The 19618-nt window shown below is 44.1% G+C and overlaps 1 protein-coding gene across 2 annotated transcripts; it reads right to left on the bottom strand.

The window, feature by feature from the left end:
• Positions 1–4422: 4422 nt before the first annotated feature.
• On the bottom strand, positions 4423–17196 carry Fam50b (family with sequence similarity 50 member B). Of its 2 annotated transcripts, none has more exons than XM_021216055.1 (2): positions 12220–12365; positions 4423–5594 (listed from the first exon to the last, which is right to left on the bottom strand). In XM_021216055.1, exon 2 carries the CDS (start codon positions 5504–5506, stop codon positions 4499–4501), a length of 1008 nt encoding a protein of 335 aa, XP_021071714.1. In that variant the 5' UTR covers positions 5507–5594; positions 12220–12365; the 3' UTR covers positions 4423–4498. The 2 variants fall into 2 exon arrangements, with proteins under 2 accessions (XP_021071714.1, XP_021071713.1); XM_021216054.1 differs by lacking the exon at positions 12220–12365 and adding an exon at positions 17138–17196 and having other exon boundaries at positions 4432–5594.
• Positions 17197–19618: the final 2422 nt, after the last annotated feature.

Raw genomic sequence — 19618 nt, 5'->3', positions numbered from 1 at the left:
CAATTCAAGCTCTAGAAACAATTTGTTTTAGCTAGGGATTGAACTAACAGCCCCAAGAACATAAGTAAACATTCTACCTCTGAACTATATTCTCAGTAACTTTTTAATATTTACTTATTTTTACTCTTTATGACACAAGTTCTTCCCAAGTCACTCTGGCTGGCCTTGAGCTTGCCATCTTCCTGCCTCAGCCTCTGGACTACCTGAGATTATAGGAGGGCACTGCCATGCCCAACACAATATTACTACTTCTTAAACATCCTCAAGTCATTGGACAGAGGAAGCAAATCAAAAAGGATACCGGAGGCGGTGGGGGGGGGGGAAGGTGGGAAACCTTAGGCTTCAGCGGAAGGAAAGTTCCAGAATACTAGATTTCATCATGGAGAATGCCCACACTGGACAGGAGTGTATGGGAAGGCCTCTGACCAGTTTTCAAGTAGCTGAGATTGCTGGCATGCTTGCTGATTCGGTTTCCAGAGAGAGGAAACTTTGGGTTTGATGTATGAGGAAAGAACATTTGCCTGACACAGACTCCACTAACAAATGGCTGCAGCTTCTCTCATAACTGAGGTTCTCTTCATCTTGAAATCGCCTATACAGCCGTCCATGGTTTGAAAGGCACCGCCTATCACAGGCTTTTGCTGTTTGTTGCTCTCTCTCTCAACTGAGCTCATTATCATTGGAGAATGTCTGCTATTTTAGGTTGACAGCATTGCACTAAGGCCCTAATGCTGTGTGTGTGTGTGTGTGTGTGAACACAATTGACTTAATGTACGAGGCACATTTGATAACAACACAAGATTCAACCAAAGTAGAAAACAAGAAACATATTTATCCCCCCTCCACCAAGTAGTCTTCACAATGTACTACAATGGGATATCTATAATGATTATATTGTGAACACAGGAATACTGATCTGGTTGAAATTGCTCTTTATTTCTGAGAGGATTGGGGTGGGCAGTGTGGTGTGTGTGGTAAGGTAGGATTGGTACCTCAAAACCAATAACACAAGACGCAATGGGATACTAAGGGATGTAGCTGTACATTTCTAGTTTCAGCTGAAAAGCAGTTACCTCTGGGGACCTGATATGGGAGGGGAAGAGGACAGATGCTTTCCTGAGCCTGGCAAAATGCTCTCTATACAAAAGGAGCATGTGATGAATGAACATGAGTTACCATGAACAGGCAATCATGGGTATTGAAATGAAACAGATTTAGATTCAGACCCGAGAAAACACACTTGTTAATACTTACACATGACACAGCCGACACCAGCTGTGTGTCCATCATAACTAATCTCTGGCACCTGCTGGGTCTGCAAAAGGATGAAATGAACCCCTTTTCTCATAATATCAACAAAGATTAGCTCAAAATGGATTAAGGCGAAACTGAAACACCCGAAGTCTACACTCTAAGAAGAAGATATGAAAGAAAAAAAAAAAACAACATTGTCTGGGCAGAGAATTTTTTAGATGTGATCCTAAAAATGCAGATAATAAAGGCAAAGAGAGAAAATGGTATTATATAAAGATTTTTAAAAGCTTCTACACCAAGGGAAACAATTCACAGGGTGACCAGCCAAACTAAGGTAGAGGCTAAGAGAAAATATTTGCAAAGCATACATCTGATAAAGCATTGATCTCTAGAGTGAATAAGAATCTCAGTTATCTTGGTAACAACAAAACAAAGCAAAATAAAACATCCAGTTCAGATATGGGCAAGTGCCTAAAAAGAGATATCTCAAGCAACAGATATGGTGGTTAACAGGTGGTGGGAGAATTTGAAATATCACTAGTAATCAGGAATATACACATTAAAATCATAGGAAGGAGCGTGCCTCACCTGTTAGGATGTCATTATCAACAAAAGGCAAAACGTGTTGGTGAGGGTACAGAGAAAAGGGTCTGTTTACTATGGTAGAAATGCAAATTGGTCCACCATTATAGAGAAAAAGAAGGCCCTTAAGAACCTAAAGGTAGAAATATATATATATATATGTACAGTAATCACATTTTTGTTTACACACACACAGTGATCGAAATTCATATGTGGAAGAGAAGTCTATACTCTGATGTTTACCTCAACACTATTTTCTTTTTCTTTTTCTTTCTTTTTTTTTTTTTTTTTTTTTTTTTTTTTTTTTTTTTTTTTTTTTTTTTTTTTTTTTTTTGGTTTTTCGAGACGGGGTTTCTCTATGTAGCCCTGGCTGTCCTGGAACTCACTCTGTAGACCAGGCTGGCCTTGAACTCAGAAATCTGCTTGCCTCTGCCTCCCAAGTGCTGGGATTAAAGGCGTGCGCCACCATGCCCGGCTTCAACACTATTTTCAATTGCCAAATTACAGAATTAATTAAGATGCCCAACAAGAGGTAAAAGATAATGAAAATGCAGTCTCCACTCAAAGGCATACACTCAGTTCTGAAAAAGAAAGAAACTTCATTTCCAGCAGCATGAGAAGTGGAAAATAGTGTGCAATAAGCACACACAAGAAGATAAATTCCACATGTTCTCACATGTGGAATGTAAAACAGTTACATTCAGGGAAAAGAGTGTAGGATAGGTGATGCTTAGGTCCATTAGCTTAATTTTATCACTACTCGATATTAAAAGTCACAACACGAACTTGAACCCCATATATATATATATATATATATATATATATATATATATATAACTTGAACCATATATATAAAACTTGAAATATATATATATAACTTGAAATATATATATATATATATATATATATATATATATATATTGCCAACACATAATTCAAACAAGGAAATAGGCCCAGGAGTTAGAATGTGTTCAGCCACCAGTTTTTAAATGACAGCTGGACTGGGGAACAGGGACCTGTGGACCATTAGCAGCTGTGGAGTCTACAGCTTGAGCAGAGAGGCCAGAAAGTGCTGTCTAGAGAGCAGATGTCTGACCAGCTAGACTGAGTCACACGGGGATCCTTCTGGGACTCACATTCTGACTCAGCAGGTCTGGGGTGGGGCCTGAGACTCTCATCTGTTGAAGTGAATCCAGGAGCTCTTCAGTGGGCCCTAAGTTCAGTCTTGCTCACCCCTGCAGGCACTCGAGAGTAGGGGTGAGGGAGGGGAGAAGTGAAAAGAAAGGGGTTGGTGTGGAGGGGACGGATGTTGGAGAAGGCTACCTTCAACCTTGCTCCCAGTCTGGCTGACCATCAGGATGCTTCAAAACAGGCAAATGCCTCTATCCTGCCCTGAGGAAAGGCTCTGGATACAAGCAGACTATTGAGAAATCTGTATATGTGAACCTAAAGACAACCAACACCCAATATCACCAAGGTTGTGAGAATTCATGTTCCTGGGCTGGTGCAAGTACTCGTCGATAGAAACAGAGCAAGAGATCCAAAGTACAAGTCTTGGTCTTTAACATAAAAGGGGGTAACTTTAAAAATCTGTGAAAGAGATGCATTGTATTTTAGGTATTTTTAAGTGAAAATTAACACAACACTCAACAATGAATAACATATAAAAACTTAAAGGGTGGGATTTGTAATCTTGCCATGTAGATGTGAGCTTTGGGTGAAGAGAAATTAGTGTTTGTGATCTTATAAGCTGTATACCAGCTTTCAGGCACTGACTGATCCTGAAACCAATGATATATGCAGGTTGTACTGGCTAATTTTGTGTCAACTTGACACAGCTGGAGCTATCACAGAGAAAGGAGCTTCATTTGGGGAAATGCCTCCATGAGATCCAGCTGTAAGGCATTTTCTCAATTAGTGATCAAGGAGGGAGGTCGGTCCCCTTGTGGGTGGTGCCATCTCTGGGCTGGTAGTCTTGGGTTCTATAAGAGAGCAGGCTGAGCAAGCCAGTGGAGGCAAGCCAGTAAACAACATCCCTCCATGGCCTCTGCATCAGCTCCTGCTCCCTGACCTGCTTGAGTTCCAGTCCTGACTTCCTTGGTGATGAACAGCAATGTGGAAGTGTAAGCTGAATAAACCCTTTCCTCCCCACTTGCTTCTTGGTCATGATGTTTGTGCAGGAATAGAAACCCCGACTAAGACACAGGTCTACCCTGGTTTTGACATTTCAGAGATGGATCGCGTAGGCTTTCTTTAGTAAAGCAACCAGGTACTCAAAAACAACTGCAGGCATTTACAGAGTGAGTTCCAAGTGTTTACAAATATTAACTCACTCCTCATGTTGGCCTTATGGGGTGTTACTTCCTTGCATAGGTGGGGAAACTGAGTCAATTGACCACAATGATTTTGCTCACAACACAGTAAGACATTGAGCAAGAAAAACAAACCCAGTCTGCTGGCCCACCAAGTCAATGTGCACAACCTGCTTAGTCAAAAATGTGCCCCTTATCACATGGAACACAAAAGAGCCACATACAGAAACATTAAAAACACCGAAGAATGACACCAGTTACAGAACCAACACATCCGATTCACGGGGACCTTCTGTATTTATTGATTTCTCGATAGTTAGAGAGTAAGGTCACCAAACTGGGATGTATCATCACCGGATGGTGTACCTGTCCCACTTCTTCTCGGGGTCGTAGGGCTCCCAGCGGCTGGCGGGGAAGATGTGCTTGTTCTTCTCGTACCAGCTGCGCAGCACCACCTTGCCCGCGTGTGACTCATCTTTCTCCATCGTGGCATCGCTTAGCAGCCGCACATCGTCGTGCACATCGAAGCTGAAGAGCGGGCCGCTCTTACCCCGGGCTTTGGCCACGATGAAGTCGTAGAAGGTGTGGTAGTGCGGTAGGATGAGATCCTCCTTGACGTACATGAGCTGCTCCACGCCCGCTGCACGCAGCTCCCGGAAGTCCCTGCGCAGCCCCTGCAGCGCCCGCTTCAGGAACTGCTGCACCGTGCTGCCCTTGCGCATGCGCACCGTGCGCCGGTGGCCGCAGCCATCCCAGTAGCTAAAGGTGATCTCCACCTCCTCACCCTTGACCTTCTCGCGCTTCGCCTCCCACTCCTGCCGCAGTTCCTCGCGCAGCCGGTTCTCCTCCTCCTCGCGCTCGCGGTCGGGCAGGAAGCTCGTGTCCACATCGGGGTTCTTGCCCAAGTTCTTCTTGGCCCCACCACTGTGGGCCTCGGCATCCTCTGCCCGGCGGCCATCCTCTTGGTCGCCGTCTTCTTCCTCGTCCAACGTGAAAGACAGGTTGGAGATCTTGCGCTTGCGCTCGCGCCTTCGCTCCTTCTCGCGCAGCATCTCCAGCTGTAGCCGGCGCTGCTCCAGCTGCTCCCTCTTGGCCAGCTGCATCTCCCGTTCCCTCAGCAGGGCCTCCTGCTTGGCCTTCATGTCATTCAGGGTCACCAGGCCCACCGTGCTGGACTTCAGCTCGGCCTCCACGGCGTCGTAGTGTGCCGAGAACTTCTTGTCCACTTTTGACTTCATGATGGTCTCCTCTGCGATGCGCTGCTTCAGCACCTCCATCTGCTCCTTCTGCTTCTCGCGCTTCTTGATCAAGTGCATGGCCCGGCCAGCCTCCCGCATGGTGCCTTTGTACTGCGCCATGCCTGCAGTTCAGCGCAAGGCTTTTGGCCTGCCCAGTCCCTGTTTCTGGTAGCCTTCTGGGTCTGGTGTCAGTTCACAGATTCTGCAGCTAGGAACAAACAAACAAACACACAAACAACTAAACCAAACGCTCGAGAATCAAACCAGCACAGCTGCGTCATTACTGGTCTACACCAGAGCCCTACAATGGAACTTCCTCTCTGATGAGTCCGTCTCCATGGTGACCCGATGTGGTAACTACTGATTACAGAAGGCCCCTCAGCACTTGAAATGCAACTCCAGTTACCAAAGGAGCAATTTTATTTCAAATTGAGATAGCCTCCTGTGACTACTGGGTTAGTATAGTAGGTTTTGAGGGGCTTGCATGTAGAGGTTGGTTTACAGAGCAAACCACATGCCTCCCCAGTGTCTGTTCAAGCACAGCCATGCAAGAGCAGAGCAATGAGAGAACCTTGGCCTGGGTTCCTGAGTAGTAGCCACAGAAAAACTGGGGTTGAGAGGGAAACTGTGTCTCCTGATGAGGGGGGATTGGTCTTGTAGGATAATACCCATCCTTGCTGGACCCCACTCCTGCAGGACAGAAGCAAGGAAAGAAAAAGAGTTCATGAAAGCTTCCCCTACGTGCACCTGGAGGGTGATGATGCTAGCTTAAGTTCCCGTTGATGTTATGGTCTTGGCAGGTCCCAAGGAGCTTTCATCTCTAGCACAAGTCTTAGGAACGATTTCTGCATGGAGTTTTAGTGGAACTCACTTTGTGTCAGTGCTAAAATACACAGAAGCAAAAGAACTCTGAGCTCTCCCTCCCTTGCTGTGAGAAGCAAGACGTCAGGGGAACTGTGTGCAGCAGAAATGGGCCGAGTACAAAATGCTTTTGTGCTTCAGTTAAGGGAAAAAGATCTTTTAATTTAACTGGAGTCAACTTGAATTGACCGCTCTCTACTAGTGCCTCATTGCCCTTCTGTAGCTCTATCTTTACTCGGTGGATTCTCATTCCCATGAACAGCTCACATCCTCTTATCCAACTCTTCCCAGACCCCAGACTGGTGCCCCATACCCTCTCGTTTCCCCTGAGGACACCATTTCACCACATAGCTCCCAAACAGTGCTTTGTTCTGACATTCCATGTCATTCCGAAGGTCTAAATGTGTCCTCACCATTTCCACAGCATCTTTCTTTCCTTTGATAGCGCAAGCTGTTTTGAAGCTCATGCTGCTACCTGGCCTGTTTGAGTTCCTTGTCCTAATAAGTCCTTGGAGATCATTGACGCACGGCTTAGTTGCTGCCTTCTGCCATCCTAGTCCTTTGCTATTCTGGGTGTCATCAGCAGGACCCACCTGGGACCTTCACCTCCTCACATACAATAGCATCTTCCTTTATCCATGTCATTCTCCTATCCACGAGGTGATAGCTCATACCACAGCCAATAGATACTTCATCTCAACTTTCCTGAGTTTCCTTTACAACCATGTTCTCTAGTTCTCTGGATTCCAACTGTATCTTGTTAGCCCAGACCTCCACACCTAAAGGACCCCTGCCCATTACTATTGTCCCCTCCTATACATCCGTGCTTCCTACCCACCAGAGATCAAACCCTTTCCTGAGACATTCACACCTCTTGCTTCCTGAAATTCTCATCTAAGAAACCCCAATCCTGGCCAAACTTAGAGTATCTCCCAACCCTTAAATCCAAATAATTGGCTGACCAAGAAAATGAAGAAGCTGCTGGCCAGCCTCACGTCAGACTCATGGCTTCAAGCCTCTATGAGGACTCAAAACATCTTAGAAATTCTGCCACTCTGTCCCCAGTGTGTCTACTGTACAGATCTCATTTCTTTGTCATCTCCACTCAGCCCCCTGTCGAGGCCTGGAGGCTGGGGAATCCTTCACTGCCACACCTCTTAGTTCTTAAAGCTATTGTTTGATACCGAATTCTAACACCTTGCAAAGAGATTGAACATGCTTTATTAGATCACTGTAACACCGCACTTGCCCTAAATACTTTATTTGGGAAAGAGGTTTCTAAACTCGAGGTCACCATGGGAAACAGCGATCTTAGGCTAGGAAGCCTTTAATCTGCTTTTTACCAGGAAGTGAGGTAAAGGGTCACAGATATGAAGGGCAGAGGGAAACAAAGCTCCCTCTAAGGTGCTGCTGCATCCTTGCCTTCAGGAACACTGTACACATCACCGACTCACAGCTTGTAAGTTTCACTAAACACGACACCAAGACATGACAGAAAACAAGGGAAGAGGTTGGACACCTATTTACATGTGGCTGTGTGAAGTAGAGATCAGAAGACCAGAAATTTATAATCCCCTCGAGGCCCGCACCTGCTGACCTCTGCCTGCTCCCATGATCCCCCAAGCCCCCCAGCTTCCCACCCCTGCCTCTGTCTCCCAACCCTAGCCCTAAGGTCCAAGTCACAGGCTGGATCTCAAGGCCCCTTTGGGGGTTGTCTCACATCCACTTCATAGGATTTTCTAGAAAAGTAAATGTTTTAAACAGGTCAGGAGTGCTCACTTTAACTGTTCAGCTGAAGCAAAGAATGGCAGTGTTATTTTTTATGAGGAAACAGGTAGACCCTGGCCATCGTTCAGTATCTCCTTTCCATTCTGCATTCTCTTTCCAGTTTCCCATGGCATTTGAAACTGCTCCAAGTCAGAGGAGGGATGAGCTCACTCTCTGCCCCTGCTAAAACATGCCTGTGAAGCAACTGGCCCTTTTCCCGTCCCCTCTTCATTTTCCATATTATCACTGGTGAGGATTATTGGTGACCTAATACCACTGTGGCCTTGCTTTGCCAAACGGAAAACAGATAGTTTCTGTTCTGTGCCAGGGACAACATAAGAATGAATGATTGCCTACAAACTTTTATCTTCTGCCATCTTGGAGCAGTGGTGGTTGCTTTCCTGGGTCTTTGCCCTGGACCCGGGGAAAACCACACTCCACATAGCCAATGCTAAGGCCCAGAAGAACATTCTGAGTGTCAGAGGGGTTGATGCACCTAGGAACAGCAGAGTTGGAGGCAGGAAATCCTGTTCCTGGGGCTACTCTCTCCAGGTGACAGCTGTGGAGTTCACAATGAGATGGGAGTCTACTCTGAAATACCAGTGTATTGAAGTGGATGGAGAACAGTAGCCCAATCCACGCAGGAAGTTAAATTCCAAGATATTAAAATGTTTTAGAAAACATCTGAATCTAGCTTTGATCTGGTAAGCAAGAAGGCCAACACTCCTGGGGAAACCATGGCTATAAAGAAAAGCAGGATTTACATGGCTAATGTGTTCAGTGTTACTTAAGGTGTCCTTGTTCATATCAGTGGGGACAGAGGTGCTAACTGACCCCATGTGAACTTGTTCCTCATACTTTCAGTCATGTGACAGAAAGTTCCCTCAACCATCCTGAGCATTCTCAACTTGTACCTCTGATTACCTGCCCTGGAGCATCCTAGAGCTTTGGCAACTCTTAGCCCACGCTTCTTGGAAAATGAGATTGGTGCATAATTTTCCCAGCTATCACGACCCTCTAGGGATCTGCCAGCCCCAACAGAGTTTTGATGTCATCTGTGGTTACCACTTGGTTCACCGCTGTGAGGTTTTATTGTCTAAACAGGCTATGAACGTGGACGACACTACACCCAGAGACAGGATCGTTTTTACAATATGTACCTAGAACAAGAAATCCAGAAACTTCTAATTCCTAGGACAGATTTCTTAGCTCCACCATTCTGACCACTTTGATCTTTCTTCAGGCTTGTATTTTCCATCAGAAACTCCACTATTTTGCTATAGTAAACTAAAAGCTGTAAGGAACAACTAACTAACAACTAACAACTAACTTGCTGCCTTTCATTCTTCACTTTGATTCGGGACTATGTAAATGAAAAGACTAATTGGAGATGTGCTATTATCTAAGGCTTTTTCCCCCATTCATTTTTACACATGTATACAACACAAGCTATTCCTTTTTTTTTTTTTTTTTTTGACGTTTAGTTATGGAAGTTCTCATAATGCCAGCGTGCATGGAATTTTTGTGGTCATCTTCATTTCAGAAACAACTCGAGTCCTGACACACCTTCAGTCAACTGGGAGCTGCTTTCCTGATTATCACTTGTAAAGTGCTGCCTGAGGGCGGGGAGCTGGGACCAGCCTCTGAGGTGGCATTCCAGCTCTGTGCTGAGGGCCAAGCAGGCACACACAGCTGAAACTGATGAAATCAACTCTCCATTCCACACCCTGGCTGCAGCAGCGCATTCTGCTAATGTTATCAGTTATTCAAGTGAAACTCTCTGCTCCAGACTTCCTGTCTTCCTGTCTCAGTGTTGTGGCTTGAAGTTCAGTGTTCAAGGGAAAAGAGGAAGGAAGGAAGGAAGGAAGGGAGGAAGGAGGGAGGGAGGAAGGAGGGAGGAATAAAGTGAGGGAGCTTTGTTGATTGTTGATCTCCTAGGTGAGATCTTGCTGAAGCTCTTTTGCAAACAAAGAAGTTGTCAACACAGATGTTGACAACATCTTTTGTGAAAAGTTAAATATAGTGAAGGCGCCGGGCGTGGTGGCGCACGCCTTTAATCCCAGCACTCGGGAGGCAGAGGCAGGCGGATTTCTGAGTTCGAAGCCAGCCTGGTCTACAGAGTGAGCTCCAGGACAGCCAGGGCTACACAGAGAAACCCTGTCTCGAAAAAGCTCAGAGGCCCGCTCCCCTGAAGTCTGCAGCCAGCACAGCTGCAGAAACAAGAAGAATCTGACTCCAGGCAGAACGAGAAGCCTAGCCCATAAGATTGTCTTCCCCCACCTACCCAAACACACACCCATAAACACAAAAGAGCAGGTTTTAAAATTTGACTACAGAAGGATGACCTCTTTCTGGTGTGCAGCGCTATGGATTTGCCATGTGCACAATCAGGCACAGCCATTTTTTCTTATTCTGGGTTTTGCCTTTCAGTTTTAATTAAATGCACCCAGGAGCTGGACAGAGATCTCAGTGGTTTAGAGCACTTAATGCTGGGTTCCCATTCTCAGCACCCACTAGCAGCTCATACCATCTCTAACTCCAGTTCCAGGGGAGCCAATGCCCTCTTCTGGCCTCTGAAGGCAATTGCATGTATGTGGTACACAGATGAACAATAGGCAAAGCCCTTGTCTACATAAAATTTATTTAATTAAAAAAAATTAGTTACATGGTCCCCCAAAACAGCTTAGAAAATATGAAATGGAAATTTCTAGAAATTGATAATTCATAATTTTTAACTGCATGGTGTTTTATCATTCTATTTGATAGCTTTGAGAGTTCCTATTGTAGTCAGAGAATAATCCCTTCATGTGACATATAACCTACAAGGATTTCTTTTTTTTTTGGGGGGGGGGTTCGAGACAGGGTTTCTCTGTGTAGCCCTGGCTATCCAGGAACTCACTCTGTAGGCCAGGCTGGCCTTGAACTCAGAAATCTGCCTGCCTCTGCCTCCTGTGTGCTGGCATTAAAGGCATGTGTCACCACGCCCAGCAATTTCTAACTTTTCTTTCAGGCTTGTAGGTGTCTGTTATAGAGAAAAAAGTTTTAACCTTAATGAAGTCCAATTTATCAGTTGTCTATTTATGGATCATGTTTTTGGTATTTAAACCAAGGTCATACATACCTTCGGTTTCTTATGATTTCATCTAAAAGTGTTATAGTTCTCCATTTAGATTTATGGTTTGCTTCAAGTTATTTTAGAGCTGCTTTGAAATACCCATCTAAATGCTGAACTTCCTTTAACATTGGCAATTTAAAAAAAAGATTTATTTATATTTTAATATATGAGTGTTTTATCTGCATGTACAGGTAAACACCAGAAGAAGGCATCAGAACTCATTATAGATAGTTATGAGCCACCAGGTGGTTACTGGGAATTGAACTCAGGACCTCTGGAAGGAGCAGCTGGTGCTGAGCCATCTCTCCAGTCCCAAACTAGCAATTTTAAGTAACCAGTCTGCCACCATAATCAGTGTTTCGTCCCTTCCTCCCTCTCTCCCTTCTTTTCTTCTTTCCCCATTTTTTTCTCCTTCCTGCTCTCCTCTCCCTTTCACGAAATCTCTCTTTCTTTAGGAGCTAGGCATCAAACCCAGGCCATTACCCAAGGAAGGCAATCTCTCTATACCTCTAATCTACCACTCCAGTTCTGTTGCTAAAATTTCTAAAAACAGATAGTACCATCTCAGTGTGCTGTGAATTTATAGTGTCAACAGTGGAAAATTTACCCAGTAGAATATTGATGGTAATCTCAGAGACTATGGGAAGACAAATGGGCAGTATCAGCCAGGATGCTTGACCCTGTCCACGGTACAGGCTGAGACATACTTACACCACTGATGTTAATGGGATTAACACCAATCTCCCCAAATGCTTCCCTAAGACAAACAGAGGTGCCCATCCTGACATAGGAAGTCCATTCTTCAACGCACTATTCATAAGATGTAGGAACGTCAGAGTTTATTGAAATGGAGCTGTGCTCCATTGTAACAAGAATTAACTAGAATTTCTACCAAACCAAAGGATTATCTATAATCACCTAGGGGTTAGATAGGACTGGACCTTTTTGCCTTAAATGATCACACACCTTGTCCTCCCTGGCAGATCTGTGATGCTAAAGATCCTGCAATTCTAAACAGGTGACATGCAGAAATGCTCCCACAGACCTGTATATTGAAAGTTTGGATTCCAGATAGTGATAGAAACATTACCTGGAGGAAGTGGGGTAACTGGGCTTGGTTCCTTAGTGTGCATATTGTATCCACCCCCTCCTGTGTTGCCCTGCTTCCTGACTGACCATGAAGGGAATAGCTTTCTTCCGCCTCATGCTCCCATTGTCCTGATGTCCTTTCCAAGCAAGTGCGACCAAGCGACCATGGACTAAATTGGAAACTGAACTGAAAGAAATTCTTTCACTCTTCTGTTACTGCTGTTGAGTCACAGTGATGAGAAGCTAAGGAACAGAAGATGTTTCTTACATTTTGTAATCCTGAAATTATCCCTATGACCACCAACCACAGCTACCATGTTCCCAGGGTCTGCATCCAAGAGTTGACTGCATTTTTGAATGTTGCCAGAGGGCCTTTGGCAAAGTGCACATTTTGCCAGGATTCAGTAATTTCTCCGTACAATAGTTTCCCAAACCAAGGATCTATTTGGCAGGTCTTCGGGTGACTTGATAAGGACAGCAAGTTAATTTTTCATCCCAGAATGACTGGCATAAATTACTTCAAAGGAAGAATGATTTATTGAGCCCACAGGTTCAGAGGTCTGTCCATTAAGGCAGGGAGGTTAAGGTGGTGAAGAAGCAGAGGGAAGGCCTGTACTGGTGTCAGTCTCTCTGCTCTACTCTTTTTAATTCCCTCTAGGTTCTCCAGCCCGAGGGCCAGGGCAGTTCCCCCTCTGACATAAATTAATCCTCTCTGGGAAACGCCCTCCTAGACACACCCCGAGGAGCTTCTCAATTCAATCAAGTTGGCCATCATTTACTCACCACAGATGAATGGGGATTATTCATCACAGACCGGGGGGGGGGGGGGGCCCCCGGNCCCCCCNCCCNTTNNTTNCCCCCCNNCCCTTTTTTTTTTTTTTTTTTTTTTTTTAATTTTCTTTATTTACATTTCAAATGCTATCCCGAAAGTTTCCCATACCCCTCCCCCCACCTCTGTTCCCCTACCCACCCACTCCCACTACTTGGCCCAGGCCTTGCCTTGTGCTAGGTCATATGGAGTTTGGAAGACCAAGGAGCCTCTATTCCCACTGATGGCCGATTAGGTCATCTTCTGCTACATATGCAGCTAGAAACACAAACCCCGGGGGTGCTGGTTAGTTCCTGTTGTTGTTCCACCTACAGGGTTGCAGCCCCCTTCAGAACTAGAGAAAGTACCCTTCTGTTTTTCCTGCTCTAGCTCCTGAATGTTTTACAGCTTGCACAATAAACATTGTATCATTTGATTGCATGATCCTGAGGTACTGTTGATATCGGCAACTCTAGGTGTCGTGGTAAAGATATTTCCTGACACATTTTCATTTTCAGTTCCCCATTTAGAACCAAAGTGTCAAAGTCCGCTCTTCACAAATCACCAAAGCTCTGAACTTCTGCACCTGGCAACTAGAGTTAAGTCGTGCTGCCTGAGGTCTTAGGCCCCTGGGGTCCATGCTGGGTTCTCCTACTGACAGTAAAGCACACTTACTGTTTAAGGAAGTCACGTGACTTTCTTAAACCCCAGGGCTGTTTTGTTTGTTTTCCATCTGAACACTTGCAAGCTGAGACTTTCCCCGCCCCTTTGATTTGGACAGGGTTTAGGATTCAGCCAAGGGTATGTTTTTACAAATCAAATTTTAAGTTCAACACAAGACATGGATAGATAGCCCACCGGCCTTTTAGTGTTACACTGCCAGAGATGCATTAGCTTATAAGATAAATCCCAGTTAGACTTTATCCTCTCACAAGATAAATGTTATCAACTCAGTCCAAAGGCGAATCCACAGAACTCAGAGGGCAGGAACAGACATGAAATTCCTGGGTTGGCAATGGAGGAGGAGGAAAAGGTCCCTGGACCTCACAGACAGAGCCTGCTAAAGCACTAGGGACCGCTTTTCAGACCTTCCAAGGAGCCAGTAACTTGTGTATGTAGACTGAGCCAAGAAACCGTATGTCTATGTGTCAGGAAGTCCCTGTGAAGCTTCTCCATGCTTGGTGATAGACACTTTCTTGAGCTTTCCAGGAAAGTGGGAATTTTCCCTTTCCCATCCTCTATATGTCTATACTTCTCTCTCTTCCTCTCCCAAATTTGATAATACCCAGGACAGATTCCCTAGCCTGGATTTCTCCCTGACGCATATTCATTTAATTCTCAATAACAAAATACAACTATTTTGGCAGCTTTGTACAAGAATCTCTGAGCGATCTTCCTCCATGTTAGCGTACACTTTAATGCAAATGGGATTATTCTATACATTGCTGGGATAACCTCCAGCAACAGATACCGGGTTTCATCAAAGGTCTACCTGAGATTTGAAAATGGCCTCAACATACATACTCAACAAGTTGACTTTTTAAACTCTATACTAATCATTAATCTCTGAGATAATCTTCGGGTTCCTGGTGCTTAATACACATCAGTCATGATTATAGGTAACCATTTTTAATGTGATGGCCCTGGCTTTAATCTTAAATCTAGCATCGTGTCATATGTTGTTTAAATTTTGTAGTCATACAGGTTACCCACTACCACCTGCCGATTTCTTTTTTGATACTGGTGATGGAACCCTGACCTCAAACATGCTGAGTAAGCATTCTATGAGTGACAGCCCAGAACCTTACCCATAATAAACAAATCTCAATAATGGAGCAGCTTTGTTCTTTTCTTATTGACTTACAGGAACTCTGTACATAGAGAGCACTAACCTTTCATTTGTCATATAAGCTTCAGCTGTTTTAGTTTGCTATTTATGTCTTTACTTATACTGGGAATTTTTACCACATAACAAGTTTATGTTTTTATTTTTATGTATCTAACTAACAATCTGTTCTTTGATGACTTGTGAATTTTATATATAAAACAAGTGGTTTTCTATTTTCAATCATTTGTTTCTTCACGTATTCTATATGGGATTGGTTTCTGAACATGCTGTGAATGATCTAGTGTTTTTTTCCCCCTAAAAGAAGATAGTAAATCAAAACAAGCGTTCAGAATATTATCTTAACCTGTTCCATGGCCCATCACTATTCTTGCTACCAATGAGTAATAGAAAAATTAGCAAACAGGAATGAGTTATAGGTCTATAGCTTATACAGTCTATTTGCACTCTAGCAGTTGAGAGCCTTTCTACAAACAGGCAGGAGGAACCTGCCTCAAACTGGCTTCAAAAAATAAATAAATGAATAATAAAACACTTATCAGAAGCTATGTGAGGCCATGTGGACTATGCAGGAGCTTGATTCGGAAGTTCAGTGACCTCCCTCCTTTCTGTTTTGCCTTGGGCTGGCATTCATTAGCCATAAGATGAATCTAGTCTAAGGAATCTTTAATTCCTTAAGATTTTGTTCCCAGATCTCCTGATTAGTTTCTCCTTACTTTGCCCACTAATTGAGACCAGGATGTGGTTAAAAATGGTAAATCGCCCCTTCTGGTAAGTCAGTCAGAGTCTACCTTTGAGCAGGTGGAATCAAAAGCATAGCGTACATGAAAGAAAACAATTTTGATCTACCATCTTACAGGGAAGATGGAATTGGAGCCTTTTGTTTTCTCTGAAGATAAGATCACAAAAGCATTACCTTATAAAGAGCCAATGACATCGTAGTGTCAATAGACCGTATTTCAGTCAGTCAGCTTTCCGTTACTGTAACAACATGCCTGAGATGATTCGCTTATATAGGGAATGAGGTTACTTCGACTCATATTTCTGAGAGTTTCGCCTTATGGTCAATCAATCTCACTGTTTGGAGGCTGTAGTGAAGCAGTATGTCATAGCGGGAGTACATAACAGAGGAGGCTATGACAGAACAACCAGAAAGCAGAGAGAAAGAGAAGGACACCAATGTCTCACGGTCCCCATTAGGTCCCACAGCTTAAACATTCTACTGCAATCTAGTCGTGTCAATCTGGGACCAACACATTCCACTCCAAGTCTACAGGATAGACATGCTAGATACTATAGGAACTTTGGGAAACCCTCTGAAATAAATCCCGGCACCATGGGATGAAGAAAGCATTTATCTAAGGCCTCCTTCCTGGTCTCTGTGGCTGATAGTCACTCTGGATATCAGCAGTTCTGTATGTCAAGTTTACTGCCTCTGCATTGGAATAGTCAGAGAGAGAATATAGACATCCTCAGGAACCCAGCATGAAGATGCTTGGCTATAACCACCTACTGCTGCAGTGGCAGAAAAGAGGGGTTCAGAACAATTTAGTGGGGGCACGTGAAGCCTTCAGTATGTTCTCAGTGCTATAAGCTAACAGCATCAGACCGGAGTTGAGGTGAGACTCTCATGTAATCTTGTCAACCAACAGGATTTGGAACCTTAGGAGACACAGCTCTTGGCATGTCTGGTGGGAGTATTTTCAGAAAGATTTAACTGAGAAAGGACAAACCATCTTGAACATGGCCTTACCATGCCCGTGGGCGTGAGTCCCAGACTGAGTAGAAAGGAGAAATAGGGAAAGGCAGATGAACACAGTCCTTATCTCGCTCGGCTTTCTGACTACAGAAGCAACATGACTCTGTGCTTCCGCCAACTTGCCGTCATGATTAAAAGTGAGTCAAACGGTCAGTCAAAATAAACCCTTTCCCCCTCCTTAGGTTGCTTTTGACACAGCAGTGAAAAGCAACCAATAGAGAGAACAAGCCCCAATTTCTATTTTCCTAGTTCATATTTGATAGCCCTTTAAGGCATCTTCCTACTTTCTGCTAGTTTAGCTATTCTGGTCAGCATTCCTAAATTACAATAAAAATGTTGATATTATGTCACCGATAGGGTTCATTAGCCTCCTCTGCTTGCAGGATAATGGACAAATTCCTTTCCTCTAACATTCAACTCCTTTCACAATTGGTTTTACTTGAGTTTAAAGAGCTGTATTTCCCACATCTGCCCCAGCTGGATCCAAGCCAGTCCCCTCCCCTCACCTTTTGATGTATGAGCCAAGACTCTTCTTTCTGGTGCTTTTGCCAATATTGTTTGTTCTAACTGACATGGAAAATATGCAAAACATTGACCAACTGCTAGGGCAGGCTCTAACCAATCAGGACAGAGATTGGGACAATCAGGTGGTGGTCATGTATAACTGCCGACTTGGACTGACTGATTGACGCAGCCCTGCTGCCAGCATCTGATCTCCTGACAACTGAAATGTAATCCTTCCACGACATTTTCCTGGACTTTCGTTGCTCACTTGGGCCTTTGATTATTACAGATTAATTTGTTGTGTGTAGGTTGCTTCTAAAGAGTTTATGTGATGCACTAATCTAAAAATACTGGCATTCTCGTGACAGCATGATTTTATTGCCTTTTCATATGATAACTCATTAGTGATCTTAGCTACAGAGGCAACAGAAAGCTCTGACTCCTTTTTGCCTGTGGTATAGTATGGTTGATCAGAATAACTTTGAGGTTTTTAGAAAAGCTTTTTCAATTTCAAAATTTTCTAAGGATACAAAATGATAGAACTTTATTTCTCAATAAATAAATAAATAAATAAATAAATAAAAAGAAAATATTTCAGAGCTCACACCTTCATAGTGGATAGTACTTTGTTGCCTTAGAACTATTGAATATGGGGAAACCCCACATAAGCCCTCCAACTGGGGGAGGAAACCTAGTAATTTCTTTCATCTGTGAGTGTGAGCTACACAATTTCAAGGGATTTCAAATTTCTATGAAATGTTCTTCTTTGTTTGCTGTGTTTTTGTTTTGTTTTTGTTTTTGTTTTGTTTTGTTGAGACAGAGTCTTCCCATGCAGCCCACGCTAGCCTCTAACTTCCAATCTTCCTGCCTCGGCCTCCTATGGCAGTGGATATGCTACCCCATGCCTCAATTCTTTAAAGTGCTCTTTAAATAGCTGTTGGATGCATTCCTGGAAGCCACCCAATACCACAATGACTAACAACATTTTAATCTGTGTGGTGGTTTAAAAACGTGACACTCCTACTAAGGGGTCTTGCCCTCGAATCTCTTAGTCTCTGTCCCTTGAATCTGCTTGGTGAGCTGGTTATCCATAGAGAAGGCTTACTAACTAATTGCCATGTTCTTTTCTGGGCTATTTCTCTTTGCAGTGTGATGCCCGCTGGAAAATGTCCAGCCCAGCAGCTATGTCCTGTGCTGCAGAGCACTGACACATAGCCAGACATGAGCATGTCTGCCTCCATTTGATCAAGCTTCTGATGGTTTGTTGGGCATCCATCTGGTAAGGCATTATTTTGGGAGAAGCAGTTGTATTTTCCTTCTCCTGGGTGATGAGACTAAAACTAAGCTATCTAAGGGTGGGGCATTCGTGGGCACTCCTAGTGTAGGTTCTTCTCCATGTGGTATGGAACAGTATGCCTCTTTGCTGTAGCAGCACCTGCCCTGTGTCTGCTGTTGGTTGATAAGACATGCTACTCAGGCCAAGAAAGTTGCCCTAGGGGAAAGTAAGGGAAATTCATGGGAGAAATCCTGGTAGCACTATCTTCCTTTATGTCTTATGGGCTGATACATTTCCCTAATGAATGTGACCCATCAAGGGAGTATATATAGGGACTGCCCTAGAATGGCTGATGGACCAGAGAATATACTGAAGTCCCTGAAAGCGCTATGTGTAAGGAACAGGATTGTAAGGAAGTTTGGCAGAAATTTCACTGTTCCCACTGGGGGTAATAAGACATACAATTGAGGGTCAGCTGTCTACTCAGAGAGAGTTTACCCAGATGAGAAAGAATGATAATTTGAAAATAAAATGCAGATGCCAACCTTCACCTTAGCCTCCAAGTTGTCAGGCAATGTGGAGGAAAGGGGGTGGGTGGGTGGTGTTGAACTGACTTAGAAAAGGTAGTGAGAAAAGATGAGGATAAGTTTGCCATTTCTTATTGCTTAGGGAAGGCGCAAAGGAAAGAGGGTACAAGTTAGATCCGCACTAAACGGTTCGTGCTTTGGTCCAAAAAAGCTTGGACCACATATGAAGAACCAGGCAGTGAGAGGGGAGGAAGTGAGGTCGAAATGATGGTGAGGAGGCTGAGCTTGAGTGAGGCAGTGTGTGAGGCACAGTCCACTGAGCCGGGTAGGACTGTCTTCTCCAGAGACTTGAGATGGTAATTAATTCAGCAGAGACCTCAGGGTGGGGCTTTTGTGATACTGTGGCCCTCTCTCTCTGCAAAAAGGTTTCATTTATATTTTGGTAACCTCTGACCCTTACAGTTAGAAAAGCATCTGTACTATATGTAAGCACACTGGAAGGAGCAAGACAGAAAATCAGCTCACACAGGGGGCAGGGTCTGGAATACTTCGGAGTGTTGACATCCATCCCAGTAAGTTTATGGAGACCATCTTGCACCATCCTGTGCCTGTGAGATTAATACAGATGCTGATGTCTTGGGTGTCCCCAAGGTACGAGTGTGCTTTTCAGACCCCTCTTT

Source organism: Mus pahari, chromosome 16 (assembly GCF_900095145.1).
Source record: "Mus pahari chromosome 16, PAHARI_EIJ_v1.1, whole genome shotgun sequence".
NCBI lineage: Eukaryota > Metazoa > Chordata > Mammalia > Rodentia > Muridae > Mus > Mus pahari.
Note: the sequence above shows the minus strand (reverse complement) of the source record. Positions and strands in the feature narration are given on the sequence as shown.

Coding starts and splice junctions, on each gene's coding strand:
- Fam50b (XM_021216054.1), bottom strand. CDS start 5,506: ATGGCGCAGTACAAAGGCACCATGCGGGAGGCTGGCCGGGCCATGCAC.